Here is a 22,022-nt window from a genome sequence, read left to right on the forward strand (position 1 = left end):
GGAGCCTCAGGTCCCCTGTCAGGAAATAAAGCAGGGCCTGATTTTCAAGTACTTCCGGCAGGAACAGTGGGAACGGAGGGGCTGAACTTAGGGTCTGGGGCGCTCTCCTTCCTTGACCGCGCCTCCGCCCCTCTCCATACCTCAGTTTCCCCACGGCGAAAAGGGAAGAAAGGAGGTGATTTATAAGTCTCTCCCGCCTCTGTGCTTCTAGGAACTCGGGCGACGGGTGGGGGGCGAAGTGAGGGGTCGCTGCCCCGGCCCTGGGTTCGAAACTTCGCTCCCTCCCTGGCTGCCGGACCCGAGTCAGCGCTCGTGCCCTCGGCGGGCCTCAGTTTCCCCAGCCTCCCCGCCGGGCGCCGAGGGCCGGGGGTCCCAGGGGCGCAGCCCCCCGCGGCTGCGCGCTGGGCCGGACGGATGACATCACCGGGCCGGGGGCGGGGAGCGAGCGGGAGGGAGCGGGAGGGCCTCCTCCGCGCCAGGCTCAGCGCCCGGTCGGGCTCGGTCGGGCGGCCGCGGCCATGACGCAGGGTCCGGGCGGGCGGGCGGCCCCCGCGCCCCCCGCACCCCCGGAGCCTGAGGCGCCCACCACCTTCTGCGCGCTGCTGCCGCGCATGCCGCAGTGGAAGTTCGCGGGCCCAGCCGGCTTCCTGGGCCGGGGCCCGGCGGCGGCGCGGGCGGCGGGGGGCGCGGGGGCGGCGGGGGAGGCCGAGTCCGAGCCCGAGCCGGCCGGCTCGGCCGGCGTCCCGGCGCTGGCGGCGGCGGTCCTGGGCGCCTGCGAGCCGCGCTGCGCCGCGCCCTGCCCCCTGCCTGCGCTCAGCCGCTGCCGGGCCGCCGGGGCGCGGGGGTCGCGGGGCGCGCGGGGGGCGGCCGGGCCGCCGGACGCCGCCGCCGACGAGTGGATCCGCAAAGGCAGCTTCATCCACAAGCCGGCGCACGGCTGGCTACATCCGGACGCCAGGGTCCTGGGGCCCGGGGTCTCCTACATCGTTCGGGTGAGTGGGCCGGCGCGACCCTGAGATCCCATCCTCCCCGGAGCCCCAGCCTGGGCACAGGGGCTCCCATCCCCCACTTCTTTCTCTTGGACACTCTGGACCCCGAGAGCCAGGTCGCTTTCCGTCCCTCCTTCTCTCCCCATCACCCTAGACCCCCATCGCCGCCCGCGCTCAGCGGGCCGCCCCCACCCGGGAGGCGCTGGGGTCCAGGTTCCCACGGCGTCACGTGGGGAGGGGCGGGGAGAGGGCGGCTGGTGGGAGGGGGGCACGCATGCGCGGGTTAAGCGGAGCCCCCCGTTCCGTCGGCCAGAGTCTGGGGGGGGGGATGACGCGGGTGGGGGCGTCCTGCTACCCAGACCCCCCACTGAAACCTCCTTCCCAGACAACAGAATCGGAGACCTTGGCCTGAGGTGGGGCGCAGAAAGGCCGGGCCCCGCTAGGCCCCAGGATTCGAGATGTGAGACTCCGGGAACTTGGAAGGTGCCGTAAGGGAACGGGTCTTTATTTGTCCTGGTTTTATTATGAACCTTTCGGACGTACAGAAACGTGGGCCGAAGGCCGGCCCGTACTTGCACCCACGCCTGTGAACGTTGCACGCTCCCCGCTCAGCCTGTCTGCCCCTGTGTGTAGTTTTTGATGAACCATCAGGGGGCAAGCGGCCCGGGGGGGAAGACGCTCCGTGAAATGCTTCCGCACGGACCCCCGGCCCGCCAGGCCCCTGCCCATCCACAGTTCATTGTCATATCCAGGGTCCGGCAGTATTCACAGCGCCTCAGTCTGGTTTTTGGGGCCAGGATCCTGGAGGTCTGTGTCTTTGCCGTTGGTTGTTTTGTCTTTGGTTCTTTTACAACCTCTCCCCTCTCGCCCCCAACCCCGTACTGCGTTGAATAGTATCTCCCCCAGATTCATGACCTTCGGAACCTGTGAATATGGTTTTTATTTGGAAATAGAATCTTTGTCGACATAATCAAGTTAAGATGAGATCACACTGGATTAGGGCGGCCCTATTGCGTAAGAAGAGGGAGATTTGGACACAAACGCACCGGGAGGGCCCACGTGACAATAGGGAGAGAAATGGAGCGATGCGTCCACAAGCCAAGGGACACTGAGGGTGGCCGCTCACCACCACCAGACACTGGAAGAGGCGGGAAGGGCCCTGCCCTGAGCCCCTCGCCCCCAGGGAGCAGGGCCCTGTCACACCTTGATTCCCAACTTCCAGCCTCCAGAACTGTAGGGTCAGGGTTAGATTTCTGTTGTTTTAAGCCTCCGGTTTGTGGTGCTTTGTTGTGGCGGCCCCCAGTGGCCCTGACTTCCGTCCATGTGTGGTCCAGGCAGGGTCCACTGCATCCCGGAAGCCTGTTAGACATGCCGGGCCTCAGGTTGCCCCAAACTCTGGGTCTGTCTGTTCTCTCCTGGCGTCTTCTGACTTGGCTGTGGCCCCTTCTTTTGCTGAATCTCAGCTTCACTGGATTCAAGACTGATTTTGTAGTGAGATGTTTTGTGGGTGATGCCTTGGGCTTCACACCACATCCCCTCAGGGGCGAGCTGTGTCTGCCCACCGGCCATGGCCACGGGGATTAGGAGTGTTCAGAATTCAGATACTCGGCGTTGTTGAGGTGTAGGCTGTTGGATTATTCCAATGATCTTGACGTTTTCATCGATGCAGCAAATATTTACTGCATGCCTCGCCCTGCCAGGTGCTGATGGTATGGTAGGAAATGGGAAAGATCTGATCCCTGCTCTTACGGGGCTCAGATTTCTAGAGGGAGAGGTTGACAGTAAATAAATAAGAGACAAACAGGGAAATGGCAGACACTGGTAGATGCTGTGCGGAAATTACAATCAAGTGATGTCAGAGCAAGAGACTGGTGGCTGCTTTTAGCCGGGCTGGTGGGCGAGGCGCCTCTCAGGAGATGACATTTAAGCTGAGACCTGAAGCCACGGCGGCCCCAGACGTGAAACGATGGGGGAGAGAGAGTGCGAGGCAGGGGCTCAGCGGGCACATTCGCGGAGCCGCCGGAGACCCGCGTGGTGGGGCTGATGGAGGGAGAGAAGAGCAGGAATAAGATTTGGGGGCTGTGGGGAGGAGCTGGGCTTTGGATGGTTCTAGGCAGGGTCTCAGGGCAGCGTTGGAGCTGAAAGGATCTTTCCTGTGGAAACGGGCTGGAGGTGGGGCTGGAAGGGCAGCAGAGACACCTAGGAGGAGGCTGGGGAGCAGTCGGGTGAGCAGAGATGCGATGGACCAGGGCAGCGTGGGGGCGGGGAGAAAGGGGCCACAGCATCCGTGTTGGAGACAAGCCGGCAGGAGTCGCTGGCTGATGGGTGTGGTGCCCTGACTCTGGCTGCCTGGAGAGGCGCGGCCCCCCGGGGCCTGAACCAGCCTCAGTGCCCTGCTCTTCCCCTGGGAGCCGCTTGTCTCCCTGCACCCGCATCCACCAGGTGTCCTGAGAGCCACGCAGTCCCCTCCCGGTTCACAGAGAAGTGTGAAGTCAAGGCAGGAGCAGCCGTATCCCAAATTAGGCAGGGACGGGCAGGTCCGACCCTGGGTCCTCAGGAGGGGATGTGCTGTTCCCACGTATGTAAGGTGGGGAAACTGAGGCACAGAGAGGTTAGGGCGGTTACATGGTGAGAATCCAGGACCAGACCCAGAGCTGAGGCTCCTTTCAGAGCCTGAACTCGCTGCCACCTGGCAACTACCAGGGTGGATGGCAGACTAACGGCCCCAAAATCGTCCCCGTCCTGGTCCCGGGCCCCGAGGATGTGTCACCTCACAAGGCAGAGAGGACTTTGCAGGAGGGATTAAGTTAAGGCCCCTGAGATGGGGATGACCCTCGATTCCCCGGGGGGCCCAGCGTCATCCCAGAGTCCTTATAAGAGGGAGGTGGGAGGGTCAGAGGCAGAGCGAGATGGGAGATGCTGCGCTGCTGGCTGTGAGGATGGAGGAGGGGCCGCGAGCCAGGGATGCGGCGCCTTTAGAAGCTGGAAAAGGCGGGAACCGCTGCTCCCCTGGAGCCTCTGGAAGGACCGGCCCTGCCCACGCCTGGATTTAGCCCCGTGAGACTCCTGTGGACTCCTGACCTCTAGAACTGTAAGGGAATACATTTATGTTAAATTTGTGGTAATTTGTTACAGCAGCAAGAGGAAACTAATACAGCAGCCGACTCACCTACCTGATGTCACAGAACCCTCACAAAACCCTGTAATGGTCCCTGTTTTGAGACAAGAAAAGGGAGACTCAGCGAGCAGTGATGCAATCAGGGCACCTGGGTTTCTAGACACTAGTGTGGAGCCTCCAACCCTGAGCTTTCCTACCTGGTTTCTAGGGGAGGAAACGGAGGCACAGCCACGTCAAGGAGCCCGGCAAGGGTGGTAGCAGCTGCGGTGCCTTTAGCGGCATCGCTGCAGTCCTGACTCAGAGCAGTTTAGACCCACGAGGACATTGATCATCTCACGTGAGAAGCAGCCCCGGGCGGGTGGCGGCTCTGGGGTTGGTTAATTTCACAGCTTGGTGACCTTGTCATGGATTCATGTTCTTTTCATCTGTGTTGGGGTGAATAGTGTCCCCAACCTGATTTGGAAATAGGGTCTTTGCAGATGTCATTAGGTAAGAAGAGGTCCTCCTGCATTAGGGTGGCCCTGGACCTAGTGACTGGTGGCCTTGAGAGAAAGCCCTCTGAAGACACGCGTGCAGACGCTGGCCAGGCAGCTCGAGGCCAGGGAGGCCGGAGGGCGGCTACAGCGGAGGTCGGAAGGTGCGGGAAGGAGCCTCCCCTGGAGGCTCCGGGAGGACCCGGCCCTGCGACACCTGGGTGAGAGGTGTCTGGCCTCCAGGACTGGGAGACAAGAAACTTCTGCTGTTTTGAGACGCCCAGCTTGTGGGGCTTTGTCACAGCCGTCCCCAGAAACACATGCAGCACCCTTGCCATGCCGTCCCTTTCTCAGATCAGTTCCTCTGTCCCCTCACCCTCCAGAAAAGAGCCCTCTTCCTGCCAGGTCCTTCTGTGAATAAGGATGCCTTTTCCAGAAAGCCCCAGACTGTGTCCTGTGACGTTCCCTAAACTGCCCGTGGGATTATCCTAGACCAGTGCTGCCCAGAGGATCTCTCTGCGACGTGGAATGTTCCAGATCCTTGTTGTCCCATTGGTAGCCACGTGTGGCCACGAGGACTCGAATGGGGCTGGTGCAGCTGAAGAACTCAACTTTAATTTTGCTTCATTTTAAGCTAAGTTCAAGTGGTCGTCTGGCACTCCGTCTCCCTGTTGGACGGCTCTGGTCTAGATGGATACTTGCCCCGTCTGTGGATCCATCCCGTTTCCTTCCATCGGGGCTGTTTCCACGCCGGGCACTTCTCCTTTTGTTACCGAGTCCAAGCTTGTACTGCTCTATGCAGGACAGGCCAATAAATCGAGAGCCGAGTCGTTGGGGCAAGGAATAGCGACTTGATCTGGAGAAGACAGTGGACTTGCGTCGCAAAGAGCCATCTTCCCTGAGAGAGCGTGCAGGATTCTTTCATACTGAAAGAGGCGGGACTAAAGCCAAGCACTTCCTAGTTCCCGTCAGCCTCCGGAGGGCAGGTGTTAATTTCTTCCTCCTGCTGGAGGCAGGATTCCCCGGCGATGGGCCATTGTGTTTAATTTAAGCTTTTAGGCAACATCCCCGCAGTGATTAGTTTGTAATAGAATACAAGGTTTCTTCCCTATTACACTTTTACGAAAATTCTACTAACAAGCCCTTTCTGCTTTTCGAGGTGCCCTCACCGTGCGCTCTCTCGAGTTTCTCACGAGGAAGGCTTTGAATGGGGCACAGAGAGACCGAGAGCTGCCCCAGGGGCCCAGGCCTGGCTGTCTCCACCGCCCAGTCTTTCCTGAAGGCTGGTCTCATAGGTGGTGGTGTGTGGGGAACCTTGGGAGGTTAGCTGGGCTCAGGTGTTTTTAGCTGCAAATGCAGCTGATTCCTTGAAGGCAAGGGATAGGATGGCTCTAGCGTGGATTAATTCAATAACTTGACCATATCCCTGAAGCCCCAGGTCTTTCCATCTTTTCCACTGCTGTCTTCAGCATGCCAGTTTAGCTGTCCTCATGGTCACAAAAGAGCGGCCACAGCACCAGGTATCGCATGCAGATCCAACCATGTCCACTGGAAGAAAAGGCCATCCCTTTCGTTCTTCTCCCCACACCTCACTGGCCGGAGATGTCAAACTCCATTCATGGCAGGGGAGGTGGGCCACCAAATTGGCTTGAACCAGTGCTGAGGAGAGTGTGGTGCCCAGACATCGGGGAACTTGTTATAAATGCACATTCTTGGGCTCCACCCCAGACCTGCTGAGTCAGAAACTCTGGGGTGGGCCTGGTGAACAATGTTTTACAAGCCTGCTGGCTGATTCCAACACCCACTCATGTTTGAGAACCACCAGCTTAAGCCAACTGCTTGCAATGCTGTTGAATTAACCACTGCTCATTTATAACTAGTGTTTTGTAACCTCCACCCTGAAATGAACATCATATATATAACACCTACCTGCACATTTATTTCCCCCCCCAAATCAATATGAGGCAATAAAACAGCAATAAAAAGGAGAAACACAGAGGCAGCAATTCACAATAACGTAGAATATGTTTCAGTGTGTAAACGCGTAAGCTTCTCTAGGCGCCCAGCGACAGAGACAGAAGCCACCGTTCACACAACAGCTACAAACAGCTCTAGGGTTACTCTGGCAGCTCCAGTACCACCATTAGAGTTGCTGCAGGCCATGTGATTTTCAAAATAGCAGACAACTCTTGGTAAAGCCTGAACGACACTAAATGAAGCCTTCTGTCAATATACAAGATAGTTTCATTAAATTCGATGTGTATTAAAACCATACCAAAATGTTAAGCATAGAATTACTATGTGATCCAGAAATTCTACTTCTTGGTATACACCCGAAAGAGCAGGAGGTTTATAAGTACATGACTGGCTATATGGGTGAGGTTGAGTGAGTGTGTGTGTGTGTGTGTGTGTGTGTGTGTGTGTGTGTGCATCTAGGGAGGAGATAAGTATTTTTCTCTTATGGGAATTGAGCAAGAACTCAGATATTTGCACACCCATGTTCATAGCAACACTATTCACAACAGCCAAAAGCCAGAAACAATCCAAGTGTCCACTGATGGATGAATGAATAAAACGTGATCCAGCCACACAGTGGAATATCATTCAGCCTTAAAAAGGAAGGAGGTTCTGACACCTGCTACACCATGGATGAAACTTGAGGATGTGATGCTCAGTGAGAGAAGCCAGACACAGGACAGATACTGTGTGATTCCACGCACAGGGGGTCCCTGGGGGAGTCACATCCACAGAGACAGGAAGTAGGTGGTGGGGGCCAGGGGCTGGGGGAGGGGTGGGGAGTCAGCGTTTCATGGGGACAGAGTTTCAGTTTGGGGAGATGGGAAAGTTCTAGAGATGGATGGTGGGGATGGTTGCACGACAGTGTGAAGGTGCTTAGTGCCACTGAATTGTGCACTTACAGATGGTTAAAATGTTAAATTTAATGTTACGTGTATTTTGCCACAGTAGAAAAGAAAACAAGCCAAAAGTGCCCTAGATGCTTTGAGTTCTGTGTAAAATGGTGTTAGGTTGGAGTCGTGGTGAATGTTAAGGGCTTTTCACAAACGCGAACGCCCAGGAAGATGCTCTGAAGTCCTTGGGGACCCAGGACCAGCATCAGTGCAGGGCTCCCCAGATTTTGGAGGAGTGCACCCCACGATTTTGCAGGCTGCCCCTGAGTTTGTGTCGGCCCTCAGCTGGGCTCACGGTGCTCGCGACGGGCTCACCTTGTGCGTTTTTGGCAGGGAGCATGGAGGCCAGCTCTGCCACCCTCTGTGCGTCTGGTCAGGAGGCAGGGGTGCCCGTGCATCCCGACGCGGCTGCTGGAAACTTTGATCGCTTGATGTACAGGGGAGAGTGGCGTCCCCCCAGATTCATGTCCGCCGGGCCTCAGAATGTGACTTCATTTGGAAATAGGGTCTTCGCTGGTGCAATCAGGTTAAGGTGAGGTCCTCCTAGAGCAGGATGGGCCGTAGATCTAGGGTGACTGATGTCCTTCTCAGAAGAGGGAAATCTGGACACAGACACACAGGGAGAGGCCGCGTGCCCACAGAGGAAGGGGCCGGAGGGGTGTGTCTGCAAGCCCAGTAGCTGGAAGAGGCAGGAAGGGCCTCCCTTGGGCCTCCAGCTGGGGCGCAGCCCTGCCTCACCTGGATGCTGGGCGTCAGACCCCCAGGACTGGGAGACACGGAGGCTCTGTTGTTCGAGGCCGCCCCCCAGGAGACTAACGCACTCAGTTAAGGTGACGTTTCTCCCTGGTAAAGGCCCCATTTGTTTCCGTTTTAATCAATACATACCTGTGGGGATGTACTTGTTTTTGGTCAGACCTTTAAAAGGGAAGGGTAACATAGGTGTGTTCAAGCGTGCACAGCAGTCCACTGCCGCCCGGGGCCCCCTCGCTGGCCCCCCCCCCCCGAGTCCCCACCATCCGGGCCCCTCCGCCCAGAGCCCCGTGTGTCTGTTCCCCGACTGCATCTGGGGAGGGGACTCTGACACTCTGCAAGCAGCCTGGTGCCCCATAAACGTTCACTAACTCGGCTTAGCAAAAATGGACAATTCTGCCCGGATGGACACTTTTCATTTTGATAATTATATGTTTATTTTAATGGTTATTAGGAAACAATGCTAGGCATCAAACCCAGGTTTTATGGTAGCCATATGCAGTTTCCTCTTTTCTTCATGCACATTTTTTCTTTCTTTTTTGGTCGCACCATGCGGCCTGTGGGATTTTAGTTCCCCCGACCTGGGGTTGAACCCGGGCCCTCGGCCATGAGAGCTCGGAGTCCTAACCACTGGAACGCCAGGGAATTCCCACTCATGCACATTTTCTTTTCTTTTTCTGTTTTTTGCTTTCTCCTCTTGGTTTTTGCACATTTTTTAAAAACTGAGATGTAATTCAGTGTCATAAAACTTACTCATTTAAGCTGTACAATTTAGTGGTTCTTAGTGCACTTGCAGATTTGTGAAACGCTCATTATGATCTAGTTCCAGAACATTCTCATGACCCAAGAGGAAGCCCCATCCCCATGAACAGTCACTCTCCACCCCCTCCCTGTCCCCTGACAACCAGGAACCCATTCCCTGTGTCTGTGGATTGGCCTGTTCTGGACATTTCCCATCAATGGAATCACACCCTGTGTGTCCTTCTGTGTCTGGCTTCTCTCACTGAGCGTGGTGTTCTCAGGGTCCATCCACGTGGTAGCGAGTGGCGGGGCTTCTCTCCTTTTCATGGCCAAGTAATGTTCCAGTGTGTGGATGGATGACATTTTGTTTATCCATTCACCAGTTTATGGACTTTGGGGTTGTTTCCAACAGTTGCCTTCAGAAATAAACTCAGTTATGTTTATAAATGGAGTTTATTTAAAATGAAAACACTAAGTAGTAATGGTACAGGGCCTATGGCACCGTGAGGGGTGGCGCGTCCTGCGGGGAGTTTGGTGAGCTGGGTGCTCGTCCTGTGTCTGCCCTGGTGTGCTGTGTGAACTTGCCTGGGTCCCTTTCCTGCTCTGGGCCTCAGTTTCCCCACTTGTAACTCAGTTTTCCCCTTACATCCTAGGGCGGGCTCTGGGTTGCCTCTGTTTCTGCGTTGGCAAAGGGGAAGGTGGGCTGCAAATCCACCGTTTGGGGTCCCCTCCCGTCCTTCTCTGTCGGTCTCCCCAGGGCAGCTGTAACAAATGACCACAAACTCGACAGTTAAAACTACAGAAATGTATTCTCTCCCGGTTCTGGAGGCCAGAAGTCCAAAATCAAGGTGTTGGCAGGCTGGTTCCTTCTGAGGCTCTGAAGGAGAGTCTGTCTCCCAAGCTTCTGGGGCCGCAGCCCTGCCTCCAGCTCCACATGCCTTCTCCCTGCGTGCCTGTCTCTCAGCCCCCCTCTGCCTTTCTCCTGTGAGGACGTGTGGCATTGGATTTAGGGCCAATCCTAAATCCAGGACCATCTGACCTTGACATCCTTAACCTGGTTGTATCTGCAGAGGTTCCCTTCCACTAAGGTCCCTCTCACAGGCTGTGAGGCTGGGCATGTGGACAGACCCTCCGTGGGCCGCCACCCACACACCACAGCTGGCCTTCGGAGACTTCCATCATCCATCATCCTTCCATCATCTGTCATCCATCCATCATTCATCCATCCTCCATCCATCATCCATCCATCATCCATCATCAATCCATCCATCCATCCATCATCCATCATCCATTCATAATCTGTCATCCATCATTCATCCATCCTCCATCCATCCATCGTCCATCATCCATTCATAATCCATCATCCATCATCCATCATTCATCCATCCTCCATCCATCCATCGTCCATCATCCATTCATAATCCATCATCCATCTATCCATCATTCATCCATCCTCCATCTATCCATCGTCCATCATCCATCATTCATCCATCCTCCATCTATCCATCGTCCATCATCCATTCATAATCCATCATCCATCATCCATCATTCATCCATCCTCCATCTATCCATCGTCCATCATCCATCATTCATCCATCCTCCATCCATCCATCGTCCATCATCCATTCATAATCCATCATCCATCTATCCATCATTCATCCATCCTCCATCTATCCATCGTCCATCATCCATCATTCATCCATCCTCCATCTATCCATCGTCCATCATCCATTCATAATCCATCATCCATCATCCATCATTCATCCATCCTCCATCCATCCATCGTCCATCATCCATTCATAATCCATCATCCATCATCCATCATTCATCCATCCTCCATCTATCCATCGTCCATCATCCATCATTCATCCATCCTCCATCCATCCATTGTCCATCATCCATTCATAATCCATCATCCATCATCCATCATTCATCCATCCTCCATCCATCCATCGTCCATCATCCATCCATCATTCATCATCCATCATCCATCATTCATCCATCCTCCATCTATCCATCGTCCATCATCCATCATTCATCCATCCTCCATCTATCCATCGTCCATCATCCATTCATAATCCATCATCCATCATCCATCATTCATCCATCCTCCATCTATCCATCGTCCATCATCCATCATTCATCCATCCTCCATCCATCCATCGTCCATCATCCATTCATAATCCATCATCCATCTATCCATCATTCATCCATCCTCCATCTATCCATCGTCCATCATCCATCATTCATCCATCCTCCATCTATCCATCGTCCATCATCCATTCATAATCCATCATCCATCATCCATCATTCATCCATCCTCCATCTATCCATCGTCCATCATCCATCATTCATCCATCCTCCATCCATCCATCGTCCATCATCCATTCATAATCCATCATCCATCATCCATCATTCATCCATCCTCCATCCATCCATCATCCATCATCCATTCATAATCCATCATCCATCATCCATCATTCATCCATCCTCCATCCATCCATCGTCCATCATCCATTCATAATCCATCATCCATCATCCATCATTCATCCATCCTCCATCTATCCATCGTCCATCATCCATCATTCATCCATCCTCCATCCATCCATCGTCCATCATCCATTCATAATCCATCATCCATCATCCATCATTCATCCATCCTCCATCCATCCATCATCCATCATCCATTCATAATCCATCATCCATCATCCATCATTCATCCATCCTCCATCCATCCATCGTCCATCATCCATCCATCATTCATCATCCATCATCCATCATCAATCCATCCATCCGTCCATCACCCATCCACACATCGTCTATCATCCATCCAATGAAGGTGAGACACATCAGTTCACCTCCCTGCTTAAAGCTGTCCCACGGCCCCCCAAGTTGCTCACAATGAAACCCAACCCCTCATCACAGCTCCAGGGTCCCACATCCTCTCATCTCTCATTGCTCCTTGGTTCTCTGCTCCAGCCACACTGGAGTGAGTCTTTGGTCTCTCCAAGCTTGTTCCCACTTCTGGCCTGTACTTGCTGTTCCCTTTGCCTGGATCTTCACTTGGCTTGCTCTCTCTCTTCCCCTGGTCACTGTCTAGGTAACTTCTGCTGTGTTAACAAACCATCGCACAACCTAGTGCATGAAAACAACAAACACTTTTTATTTCCTGTCTAGGTAAATTCTGCTGTGTAACAAACCATTGCACAACCTAGTGCATGAAAACAACAAACACTTTTTATTTCCTGTCTAGGTAAATTCTGCTGTGTAACAAACCATCGCACAACCTAGTGCATGAAAACAACAAACACTTTTTATTTCCTGTGGTGCTGTGGGTCGGCTGGGGCTGAATGGTCTCCTCCTTCACATGGCGATTGGCTCCATGTCACCTGGGGAGATGGGGGTGGGCCATGTGTCTCGTCATCAGGCAGGCTACCCCGGCAGGATCGCAGGGTCCCAAGAGCAGCAGGGGAGCAAGCTCCAGTGACGGGGGCCTGTGCCTGTCCGTGTGCTGCTGGCATCATGGCCAACCCAGGGCCTGGATGGGGGAGGGGAGGAGCTGGTGGCCACTTTTACAGTCAGCCAACGGCATCTGTAGAAGCAGCTGCTGTGTCCTGCTAGAGCTTGTCACCCACACGTGCATGCGCGCGCGCGCGCACACACACACACACACACACACACACTGTCCACACGTGCTGTGTACACGTGTGCTCCTCCTTGGCCCCCTTGTCCACACAAAAGGCACTGTGCCTCCTAGTCGGCGCCTTGCTCTTTTTACAACTGCAGACTCTTCCATTCCCAGTACCGCGATTTGTTTAGGTTTAGCAAAGATACAGGCTGCCCAGTTAAATTTAAAGTTCCCATGAACACGAACAATTGTCAGCATAAGCATGTTTTGTGCATTATTTGGGACATACTTAACGCCGAGAAAATATTAATCGTTTATGGGAAATTCCAACCTAACTGGCGTCCTGGGTTGGACCTCACAACCCTAGACGTGTCGAGTTTTGGGGTGTCTGCAATTTCTTGCTTATTCCTTCAGTGCTGCAAGCCCCGCAGGAAGGGAGGGGCAGGCGGCGGGGGGGCAGGGCACCCTGGGGCCAGCTTAGGAAGGCATACTCCGCACCGGGCTGTGGTGGCAGTAAATACCCACACACCTGCCCCAGCGCCACTCCTGCGGGGGTGGGGGCCGGAGCCCTGGGGGGAAGGTGGAGTATGTCTCCCAACAGCCACCTGCGCACACATAGGGAGCCCGCAGACTGGTGTGTCTGTGGGATAAAGTCCTCAAAATGGAGTTTCAAGGTCAAAGCATGTGTGCGTGTATCATTTTTTAAAAGCCGAGGGGACTTCCCCGTGGCACAGTGGCTACAACTCCACGCTCCCAGTGCGGGGGGCCTGGGTTCGATCCCTGGTCAGGGAACTAGATCCCACATGCATGCCGCAACTAAAGACCCCGCATTCCAAAACTAAAGATCCTGCATGCTGCAGTGAAGATCCTGCATGCCGCAACTAAAGAAAAAAAGATCCCACATGCTGCAACTAAAAGATCCTGTGTGCCGCGACTAAGACCCGGAGCAGCCAAATAAGTAAGTAAATAAATAAATATTTTAAAAAATTGAAGTAAAATTCACATAACTAAGTTAACCATTAACCATTATTTATTTACTTTCTTTCTTTATTTCTTTTTTTTTTGACTGCGTCAGGTCTTAGTTGCGGCACACGGGATCTTTTGTTGCGGCGCCCCGGCTTCTCTCTAGTTGTGGCCTGTCGGGTTTTTTTCTTTCTGTAGTTGTGGCTCGCGGGCTCCAGGGCGCGTGGGCTCTGTAGTTTGCAGCACGCGGGCTCTCTCGTTGAGGTGCGCAGGCTCAGTAGTTGTGGTGCACAGGCGTAGTTGCCCCGCGGCATGTGGGATCTTAGTTCCCCAACCAGGGATCGAACCCGCGTCCCCTGAATTGGAAGGCAGATTCTTTACCACTGGACCACCAGGGAAGTCCCTACCATTAACCTTTTTTTAATTTTGTTTTTAAAATTTATTTTTGGCTGCATTGGGTCTTTGTTGCTGCACGCGGGCCTTACCCAGTTGCGGTGAGCTGGGGTCACTCCCCGCTGCGGTGCGCGGGCTTCTCATTGCGGTGGCTTCTCTTGTTGCAGAGCATGGGCTCTAGGTGCGCGGGCTTCAGTAGTTGTGGCTCGCAGGCTCTAGAGCGCAGGCTCAGTAGTTGTGGCACACGGGCTTAGTTGCTCCGCGGCATGTGGGATCTTCCCGGACCAGGGCTCGAACCCGTGCCCCCTGCATTGGTAGATGGATTCCCAACCACTGCGCCACCAGGGAAGTCCCCCATTAACCGTTTTAAATCACAGTACAATGGTATTTAGTACATTCACAAGGTTGTGCAACCACCAAATCTATCTAGTTCCAGAACATTCCATCAACCCAAAAAAAACCCCGTCCCCATTAGCTGTCACCCCCCACCCCTCTCCCCAGCCCCTGACAACCACGAACCCACTCTCTGTCCCTGTGGATTTTCCTGTCCTGGACGTTTCCCATCAATGGGATCATATGACAGACGCTGCACATGGCTGTCCCAGGTCCCCTCCCAGCAGTGCAGATAGCACGTTGGAGGGTGCTGGTGGCCATCGTCTGGCCACCCTGCCCCCCCGCCCCCCCGCCCCAGCTGTTCCTACCTTCTCTGTCCCTCAGCACCGTCTCTTGGAGATTCTGAATTACCGAATTACCTTCCGTGGAAATGGTGATCTGGGCAGGGGTGGGCACACTCTCCCTGGAAAAGGTCAGACAGTCAAAGCTTTGGGCTTCGCGGGCCAGACATCCTCCGTCCCGCCTGCTCGCAGGCCCTGTCCTGGGCCTTGGGGACGCAGAAGTGAACAGGGTCACCACCATCCAGTCCTCCCGGGCTGACGTTCTAGTGGAGCAGAAAGAGAATGAACAGCAGACGGTGAAATGAGCAGCCAGGACTGAGCCTGGAGGAATCCACCGCTTCCAGGGAGCAACTCACTTACAGTCAGGGAGGGCGGCTCTGAGGAGGTGACCGGGAGCCTGGAGCTGGGGAGGGAACCAGTCCGCAAATAGATGGGGGAAGGGACGGCTGGGGCTGGCTGGTGCAAAGGCCCTGTGCCAACCAGGCTGGGCCTCCTAAGGACAGAGGCGGGGGCTGGAGCCCAGGGTGGCGGGAGGGGAAGGCTCGCTGGAGGGAAGGCTTGGGTTCCACGGTCAGTCCCCAGCTGGGCTCTGCTGGGCCGCGCTGACCCTGTGCTCTCTCCCCTCAGTACATGGGCTGCATCGAAGTCCTCCGCTCAATGCGCTCCCTGGACTTCAGCACTCGCACCCAGGTCACCAGGTGAGGCACGGCTGCGGGGGTGGGGGGGTCTGGTGTGTAGCTCTGTGCTGGGAGTTGAGGGTGATGGACTTGGCGACAATTCCCTCCCCCTTCCCGGATTGGGGAGCAGTGCTCCGCAGGGTCAGAGTGATCTGGGGTGGGGCACAGTCCCAGCTCTGTCCCCGCCTGCCGGTCACCCACGCTCTCCAGGCCCCAGATGATCTCCATAACCTGGAGACGACAGCCCATCCCTCAGAGAGTGTGTGGGTCCCACGAGGGGTGTTGAGGACGCCCCAGCATGTCCTGGCACCCGGGGGGGCGGTGCTGCTGGCTCCCGGTTGAGGCTCAGGGCAGGGCTGCAAGGGGCTGGGAGCCCGTCCAAGGCGGCCAGGGCATGTCCACCGTCCCGGCTTCTTTTTGGTGCAGAGAAGGCATGGTGATGTCATGATTCTCTGAGCTGCCTGGACCTGAGTCATATAGAGTCAAGGGTACAACCAGGGCTGAGGCAGGAGGGGCCCACATTGTTTTGCATGTTGAAAACTGACTTAGTGCATTCACCAGAGACATTAAAAAACTCTTTTGAGATATAATTCACATATCAAACAATTCACCCAATCAAAGTGTACAATTCGATGTATTTTGCTGTTTTCGAAGTTATGCAACCATCACCACGATCTAATTCCAGAACATTGCATCACCCTGAAAGGAAGCCGCATCCCCATTAGCAGTCACCTTACCCCACCCCCCATCCCCTGACAACCAGGAACCCACTCTCTGTGTCTGTGGATTTGCCTGTTCTGGACGTTTCCCATCAATGGAATCACACCCTGTGTGTCCTTCTGTGTCTGGCTTCTCTCACTGAGCGTCGTGTCCTCAGGGTCCATCCACACTGTAGCGAGTGTCAGGGCTTCACCCCTTTTCAGGGCTGAGTGATGTTCCCGTGTGTGGAGGGACCGCATTGTGTTTATCCATCTTCAGCTGATGGCCGTTCGGGTGGCGTCTGCCTTGCGGGCTGTCGCGAGTTGAGCTGCTGTGGCTTTGCGTGGACGTGTGTTTTCGGTTCTTCAGGCTGTGCGCCTGCGGGTGGGACTGCTTCACATTTCGAGGAGCTGCTGCTCCATTTTACCTTCCCACCTGCGGGGTGAGGGCTTGGTTCCCCTCACGGCACCGACATTGCTGACAGCCTGCTGTGTGTCCATCTGACCCTCAGGATCCTGTAAAAGTTCCAGCCCCTCCGCAGGCATGACCCATTTCATGGAAATCTCTCCCATTCTGTTTGGGGGGGTTGGTTCTGCCATTGTGCCTGGGGGCCCAGAGCAGAGGTCATCCTCTTACGCCACAGATGGGGATCTTGGCCAGCCTGTGGCCACACAGAACTTGGGGTTCAGGCTGAAGGGCTGTGTCAGCAACCCCAAATCTGACCCCCAGATCTGTCAAGTGGGCTGTGGCTCAGAGGTCCGCTGGTCACTGAGAAAGAAAGAGCTGGAGGGGGAGAGCTGAGGGCAGGGGCACCTGCGGGGCACACGGGGTGGGCGGCTGGGAGCCCGGAGCCCCTGGTCCAGGCTTCCAGGTGCCCCAGCATCCCTCCCTCCTCTGAGCCCCTCCCCGCTCAGGATCCACTGCACCCCTTCCTCAGCCCATCGCCCTCTGACCCCCACCCTTCTCTGAGCTCCTGCTGCCTCCACTCCAAGCTCTCTAAGCCCCCTCCCCCCTCCGCCCACACAGGGAAGCCATCAACCGGCTCCATGAGGCCGTGCCTGGCATCCGGGGCTCCTGGAAGAAGAAGGTGGGTGAGGGGCCCATGGCCTCCGGGTGGGGGCGAGCGGGGGGCACATGGCCACGCCGGGGCCTGCCCCAGCCGGAGCCCCGCTGCGGGCCCACCTTCCTGGTGCCCTGTGCCCCCCGCAGGCCCCCAACAAGGCACTGGCCTCCATCCTGGGCAAGAGCAACCTGCGCTTCGCGGGCATGAGCGTCGCTGTCAGCATCTCCATCGACGGCCTCAACCTCTCCGTTCCCGCCACGCGCCAGGTGAGCGCCGCCCGCCCCGCCCCCCAGCCTCCGCCCGTCCCGCCCCCCCACCCCCAGCCTCCGCCCACCCCGCCCAGGGCAGGGTCTGTGGACTCACCTAGGTGAAGCCTGGAGGCGCGCTGGGCGCGGGCCCTTGGGTGACGTGCAGGTGTTGGTGTGAACTGCGCACCGGGGCACGTGTGGATTTGAGCACGTGTGTCTGTGTGTCTGTGTCGGGGGCGTGGTGACGTGTCTGAGCCTGGCGCCCACGTGTGCACGTGTGAGAGTGTCCGCCAGTGCGGGGCGGGTTTGTCCGCGTGGCCGTGGGTCTCTGCGTCCTGCCCTGGCTGCGGGGCTGCCCGTCCAGGGGGGCTCTCGGTCATCCTGGCGTCCTGTCGAGGGGATGGCTCCATCCCCTCGCCCCTGTCCTTCCGGCCCCCCTGTGGCCTTGGTCTAGTGACTGGCCCGAGCCCCGTCTCCTCCCCCGACCCTGAAGCGGCAGCCCCGTGACTGGTGGTCTCTCTTCGGCCAGATCATCGCCAACCACCACATGCAGTCCATCTCCTTTGCGTCGGGTGGTGACACGGTAAGGCCGGGACTGGGGGTGGACTCCTGGCCCCTCTGTCCCCCCAGCCCCGAGACCCCCTGCCTGTGCCCATCGGTCCCACCCCCCGCGTTGCTGGGACTCCGCCATCCGCTGCCCTCTCTCCCCAGGACATGGCGGATTATGTGGCCTACGTGGCCAAGGACCCCATCAACCAGAGAGGTGAGGCCCGGTGGGGGCGGGTGGGGCCCTCGGGCTGGAGCGCGTCAGCCAGCCGAGGCCCCGCTGATGCTGCACCACGACCCCCAGCCTGCCACATCCTGGAGTGCTGCGAGGGCCTCGCCCAGAGCGTCATCAGCACCGTGGGCCAAGCCTTCGAGCTGCGCTTCAAACAGTACCTGCACAGCCCCCCCAGGGTTGTCGTCCCCCCGGGAAGGTACCGGCCTGCCCGCCCCGTCCTCCCGCACCTCTGCCGGTCCTGCCCCTCCTCCCCGGGCTTGGATCCTTGTCCCCTCCCTGCTCTGTGCCCCTCGTGGCCCACGGCTCGGCCACCAGGACCCCATTTCCGCATCTGTAAAACTGGGATAAAAACATCCCCACTCCCGGCTGAGGTGAGGGCTCAGGGAACTGGTTGGCGGGTGGTGGCCGTCATACTGTCATCGTAAGTCTGCACGGGGGTGGCTGGCTCTTCTGCAAAGGGCCAGACTGCACGCCCTGCCGTCTCAGCCATCGTGGCGGACGGCAGCCAAGGAGGATGTGTGAGCAATCGGCGGTGGGCTGTGTGCCAGCAGAACTTTATTTATGGACACCCCAAACTCTGAATTTCATCTGACTTTCACATGTCATCAGATGGTGTTCTTCGGATGTTTTCTTAGCCATTTAACAGTTCTGTGGCGTAAAAGTGTAGAAACCATCCTTAGCTCCTGGGCTGGCAGAGACAGGCAGTGGCCTGCGGTCGGCTATTTAAATATCTGGACGGAGAGGAATTGGCTAGAATAGGTAGTGAATAAATGAATTTGTTAGAAGTCCGATATGCACCGATGAGGGGCCGGCCTGCACAGCTGGACACGGGCTTGCACGCCCCTCGCACATGCACTGCTGGACACGGGCTTGCACGCCCCTCGCACACGCATGCTGGGGCGGCCTCAGCCCCTCTCCTCCCCCGGCTGCAGGGCCCTCCTCTGGGGCCCCCACTGCGACCTGCCGTCCCTCCCTGACTGAGTGGCAGTCAGCGGCTTCCCCTCTTTTGCTCTTAGGAACCACACTTGCCTGGAGGAGCCTCCACGGCATAGATTTCGAAGGCGCCATCCAGGGCCAGAGGCCGAGGGCGTTTTCAATGCTGAGGGGTGTCGCCACCCTAAGCCGTGGCTTCCGGGTTCTGGGTGCAAGCCTGGCGCTGTGCCCTGGCTCTCTGGTGGGACTGGCGTGGGCAAAGGGGGCGGAGACCAGCTTTTCTGAGGCCCTGCTTGGTTCAGCCAGAGCGCTGAGACTCGTGCAGAATCCCCTCTGATGGACAGAAAGGGGCACCCAGGCCCTCCATCAGCAACAGTTCCTGGTGCCACCGCTCAGCTGATGGGGGGCGGTCAGGGTCCCTGGGCCTGGCTTGCCCGCCGCACTTTGCAAAGCTCAGCCTGGAGTCCTGGGCACCCTGTCGGGAGCCGCCCCCCTCCCCCGTCACGTGCTGGGTGGGGCCTGTGCTCCCGCTGGCTCTGTGTCCGCAGGCTGACCGGGCAGGAGGATTCGGCCTGGGGGGACGAGGACGAGACAGAACACAACTACTACAACCGCACTCCCGGGAAGGAGCCGCCCCTGGGCGGGCTGGTGGACTCCAGGCTCACCCCCGCGCAGCAGCCCTGTGCCCTCGGGGCCCTTGGCCAGGTCAGCCTCTGCGGACCTCGTGGGGAGGGCGTCCCAGGGGGGCCTGACCCCCAGCTCCTCCTCCTGCTCTGTTCTCCGTGATCCTAGAGGAGGGTCTCTTGCGCCGCCCCCGCCTCCTTCCTCCCTCCCCAGACTGCCCAGATCTGCTCGGCCCTATTCTTGACACTGCAGACGGGATTCCCATCGCAGACATTGAGGAAGTGGGTACAGCAGTGATTGAATCAGGGCTTCCAAGGAGGATAATGAGAACGTACACCAGGGAGACTGACCACCCCTGGTCAGCAGGATGTCCCTGAGGGCAGGGTTTGGGCTGGGCCCTGACGGGTCAATAGGCGTTGCCCAGGAGAGCAGTGCAGGGAAAGACATCAAGGTGCAAGAGACAGCATGTGCCGGGGCAGGCGTTCCAAGTGGGGACGGCCCCTGAGGCTGCAGCAGAGGTGTGTGGTGGGCACGCGGGCAGACTGAGGCCAGGGAGCGGGGGATGGGTTCAGAGCTGAGCTTCGAATCTGGCTTACAGGAGGGTTGGCGTGGGAGACTGGGGTGCTGTGCTGTAAAGAGGGGGTGCTACAGGCCAATCAGGAGGGTTGCCGTGGGAGATTGGGGTCTGGGCTTGCACACTGCCGGAGGACCCCTTGCTCTCTTTTTCAGGGAGCATCTCCTGCTCGAAGAGACGCCCGAGGCCCGCAGTGGGACGTGGGCCCCTCAGGTACGGTCGGCTGCTCTCTGGACTGTGGGGGGCCCGGCCCTCCCCCTGGGTCCCCACCGCCCCTCACACTGCTGCCACTCTTTGGGTCACTCCACTTTCACTGGCGAGATTGTATTCACTCCCCGCGCTCTTAGAGATTTGACAGCGTCTGCTTTTTGTTTTTCTGTGCAGACCAGTTTCCTTGTATTTTGGGCATAGATACTGCATCTCGTGGTTCAAAGCACCAGCGTATAAAAAGGCATCCAGTGAAAAGTCAGTCCCCCTGCCCCATTTGTTTTATCCACCTCCCTAATCAGGTAGCCGCTGTTAGTAGTTTCCATGGTTTTTCCAGAATTTTGCATGCACATTCAAGTCAACTCAGACATACATGGCTTTCCCTGGTTTTTAGACAGTGGCGTGCTATCTACCCCTCCACCTTGCTTTCCCCTCGTAACAACCCAGCTTGGAATCCTCCCCACATCAGGGCACGGCAGTCACCCCGCTTCTTTTTTCACCACGGCATAGTCCCTGCCACGTGAAGGACCGTCCTTGCTCAGACATTTGGGCACTTTCCAGGTGTTCACCACGACAGCGTCTCCACCACTCAGCTCTGTTCAAGGGCCTCCGTAGAATCCGTGCCCGGGACAGTGGCCGCTGTTCCATGTGATAGAAATCACACAGCTGCCCTTTTCTATTTACATTCCCACCAGGTATCATGAGCTTTTAACAAAATGGTAGAGTTTCAGCCATTTAAATGTTAACGTTATACAACATTTACAGTGACAGAGAAAGCTAAAATCCCCTTTGCCCCAGCTCCGAGGTTGCAACCTCACCCCCCTGGCACTTTTGTGTCTCCTTTCAGCCTTTATTACCAACAGGCCCCCAAAGAAGTCAGGACCCCGAGGCAGGCTGCGGACACCTTCGGTCTCTCTGGGGCTCTGGCTGCGTCCATGTGCTCTTCTGAACGGCTGCATGCTAGTCCCCTGTCCTTGGAGTTGCTTATTGACGTGGCCCCCTCTTGATGGGTGGCAGACCCCTTGGGCCCCCCCCGTGTGTCCCTCCCACGGATGCTGAGCTGTGGATGGAGTGCACACGTCAGCCACAGTACGGAAGCTGCCAAATGGCTCCCCGATGTGGCCGGGAAGTGTGTTTGCCCACCAGCCCTGCTGTGGCTGCCTGTTCCCTCACAGCCGTGCTGACATGTGTTGGGCCTTTTTTTTTAGATCTTCCCAAACAATCTGGGCATTTCACTGCCGAGCATCAGAACCCTACTGGCTCCCGGTGCTTGTGGTTAAAGAAAACGTGTGGCATTGGGTGCCCAGCAGGTGCCCAGCCGTCATCTGGCCCTGGTCAGCTATTTCTCTGGGACATGGGCTGCTCAGGCCTGACTCCCAGGGCTCACTAGCATTTCCTACCCCTGAGCCTTTGCACATGATGTTATCATGCCTTATCATGCTTCTTATCATGCCTTTCCCAAGTCTCTGGCCAAGAACTCCTACCAATATGTCAATGCCCCAGCTCCAATGCCCAGGAATTTTCTCTCTTTGGACTCCTGCGACCCAGGTTTCTTCCTTCATACTTCACCTTGATTAT

The 22,022-nt window shown here is 56.8% G+C and overlaps 1 protein-coding gene across 7 annotated transcripts in view; it reads left to right on the forward strand.

Annotated features, from left to right (window-relative positions):
- The first annotated feature begins 466 nt into the window (after nucleotides 1-466).
- Nucleotides 467-22,022, forward strand: part of SHC2 (SHC adaptor protein 2) — a 29,797-nt gene continuing 8,241 nt past the window's right edge. Inside the window, exons 1-9 of one of the 7 annotated variants that reach the window (XM_082379870.1) lie at nucleotides 487-992; nucleotides 15,266-15,336; nucleotides 17,041-17,101; nucleotides 17,224-17,343; nucleotides 17,855-17,908; nucleotides 18,037-18,088; nucleotides 18,176-18,302; nucleotides 19,588-19,744; nucleotides 20,393-20,450. In XM_082379870.1, coding sequence (XP_082235996.1) covers nucleotides 519-992; nucleotides 15,266-15,336; nucleotides 17,041-17,101; nucleotides 17,224-17,343; nucleotides 17,855-17,908; nucleotides 18,037-18,088; nucleotides 18,176-18,302; nucleotides 19,588-19,744; nucleotides 20,393-20,450 — 1,174 coding nt within the window. In that variant the 5' untranslated portion in view covers nucleotides 487-518. Of the gene's footprint in view, nucleotides 993-13,452; nucleotides 13,567-15,265; nucleotides 15,337-17,040; nucleotides 17,102-17,223; nucleotides 17,344-17,818; nucleotides 17,909-18,036; nucleotides 18,303-19,587; nucleotides 19,745-20,392; nucleotides 20,451-22,022 lie in introns of all 7 variants that reach the window. The other 6 variants (XM_082379873.1, XM_082379874.1, XR_014241275.1 and 3 more) reach the window with 6 other exon arrangements.

The sequence above is a fragment of the Balaenoptera borealis genome (assembly GCF_965194805.1).
Source record: "Balaenoptera borealis genome assembly, chromosome: 2".
In the NCBI taxonomy this organism is placed as follows: domain Eukaryota; kingdom Metazoa; phylum Chordata; class Mammalia; order Artiodactyla; family Balaenopteridae; genus Balaenoptera; species Balaenoptera borealis.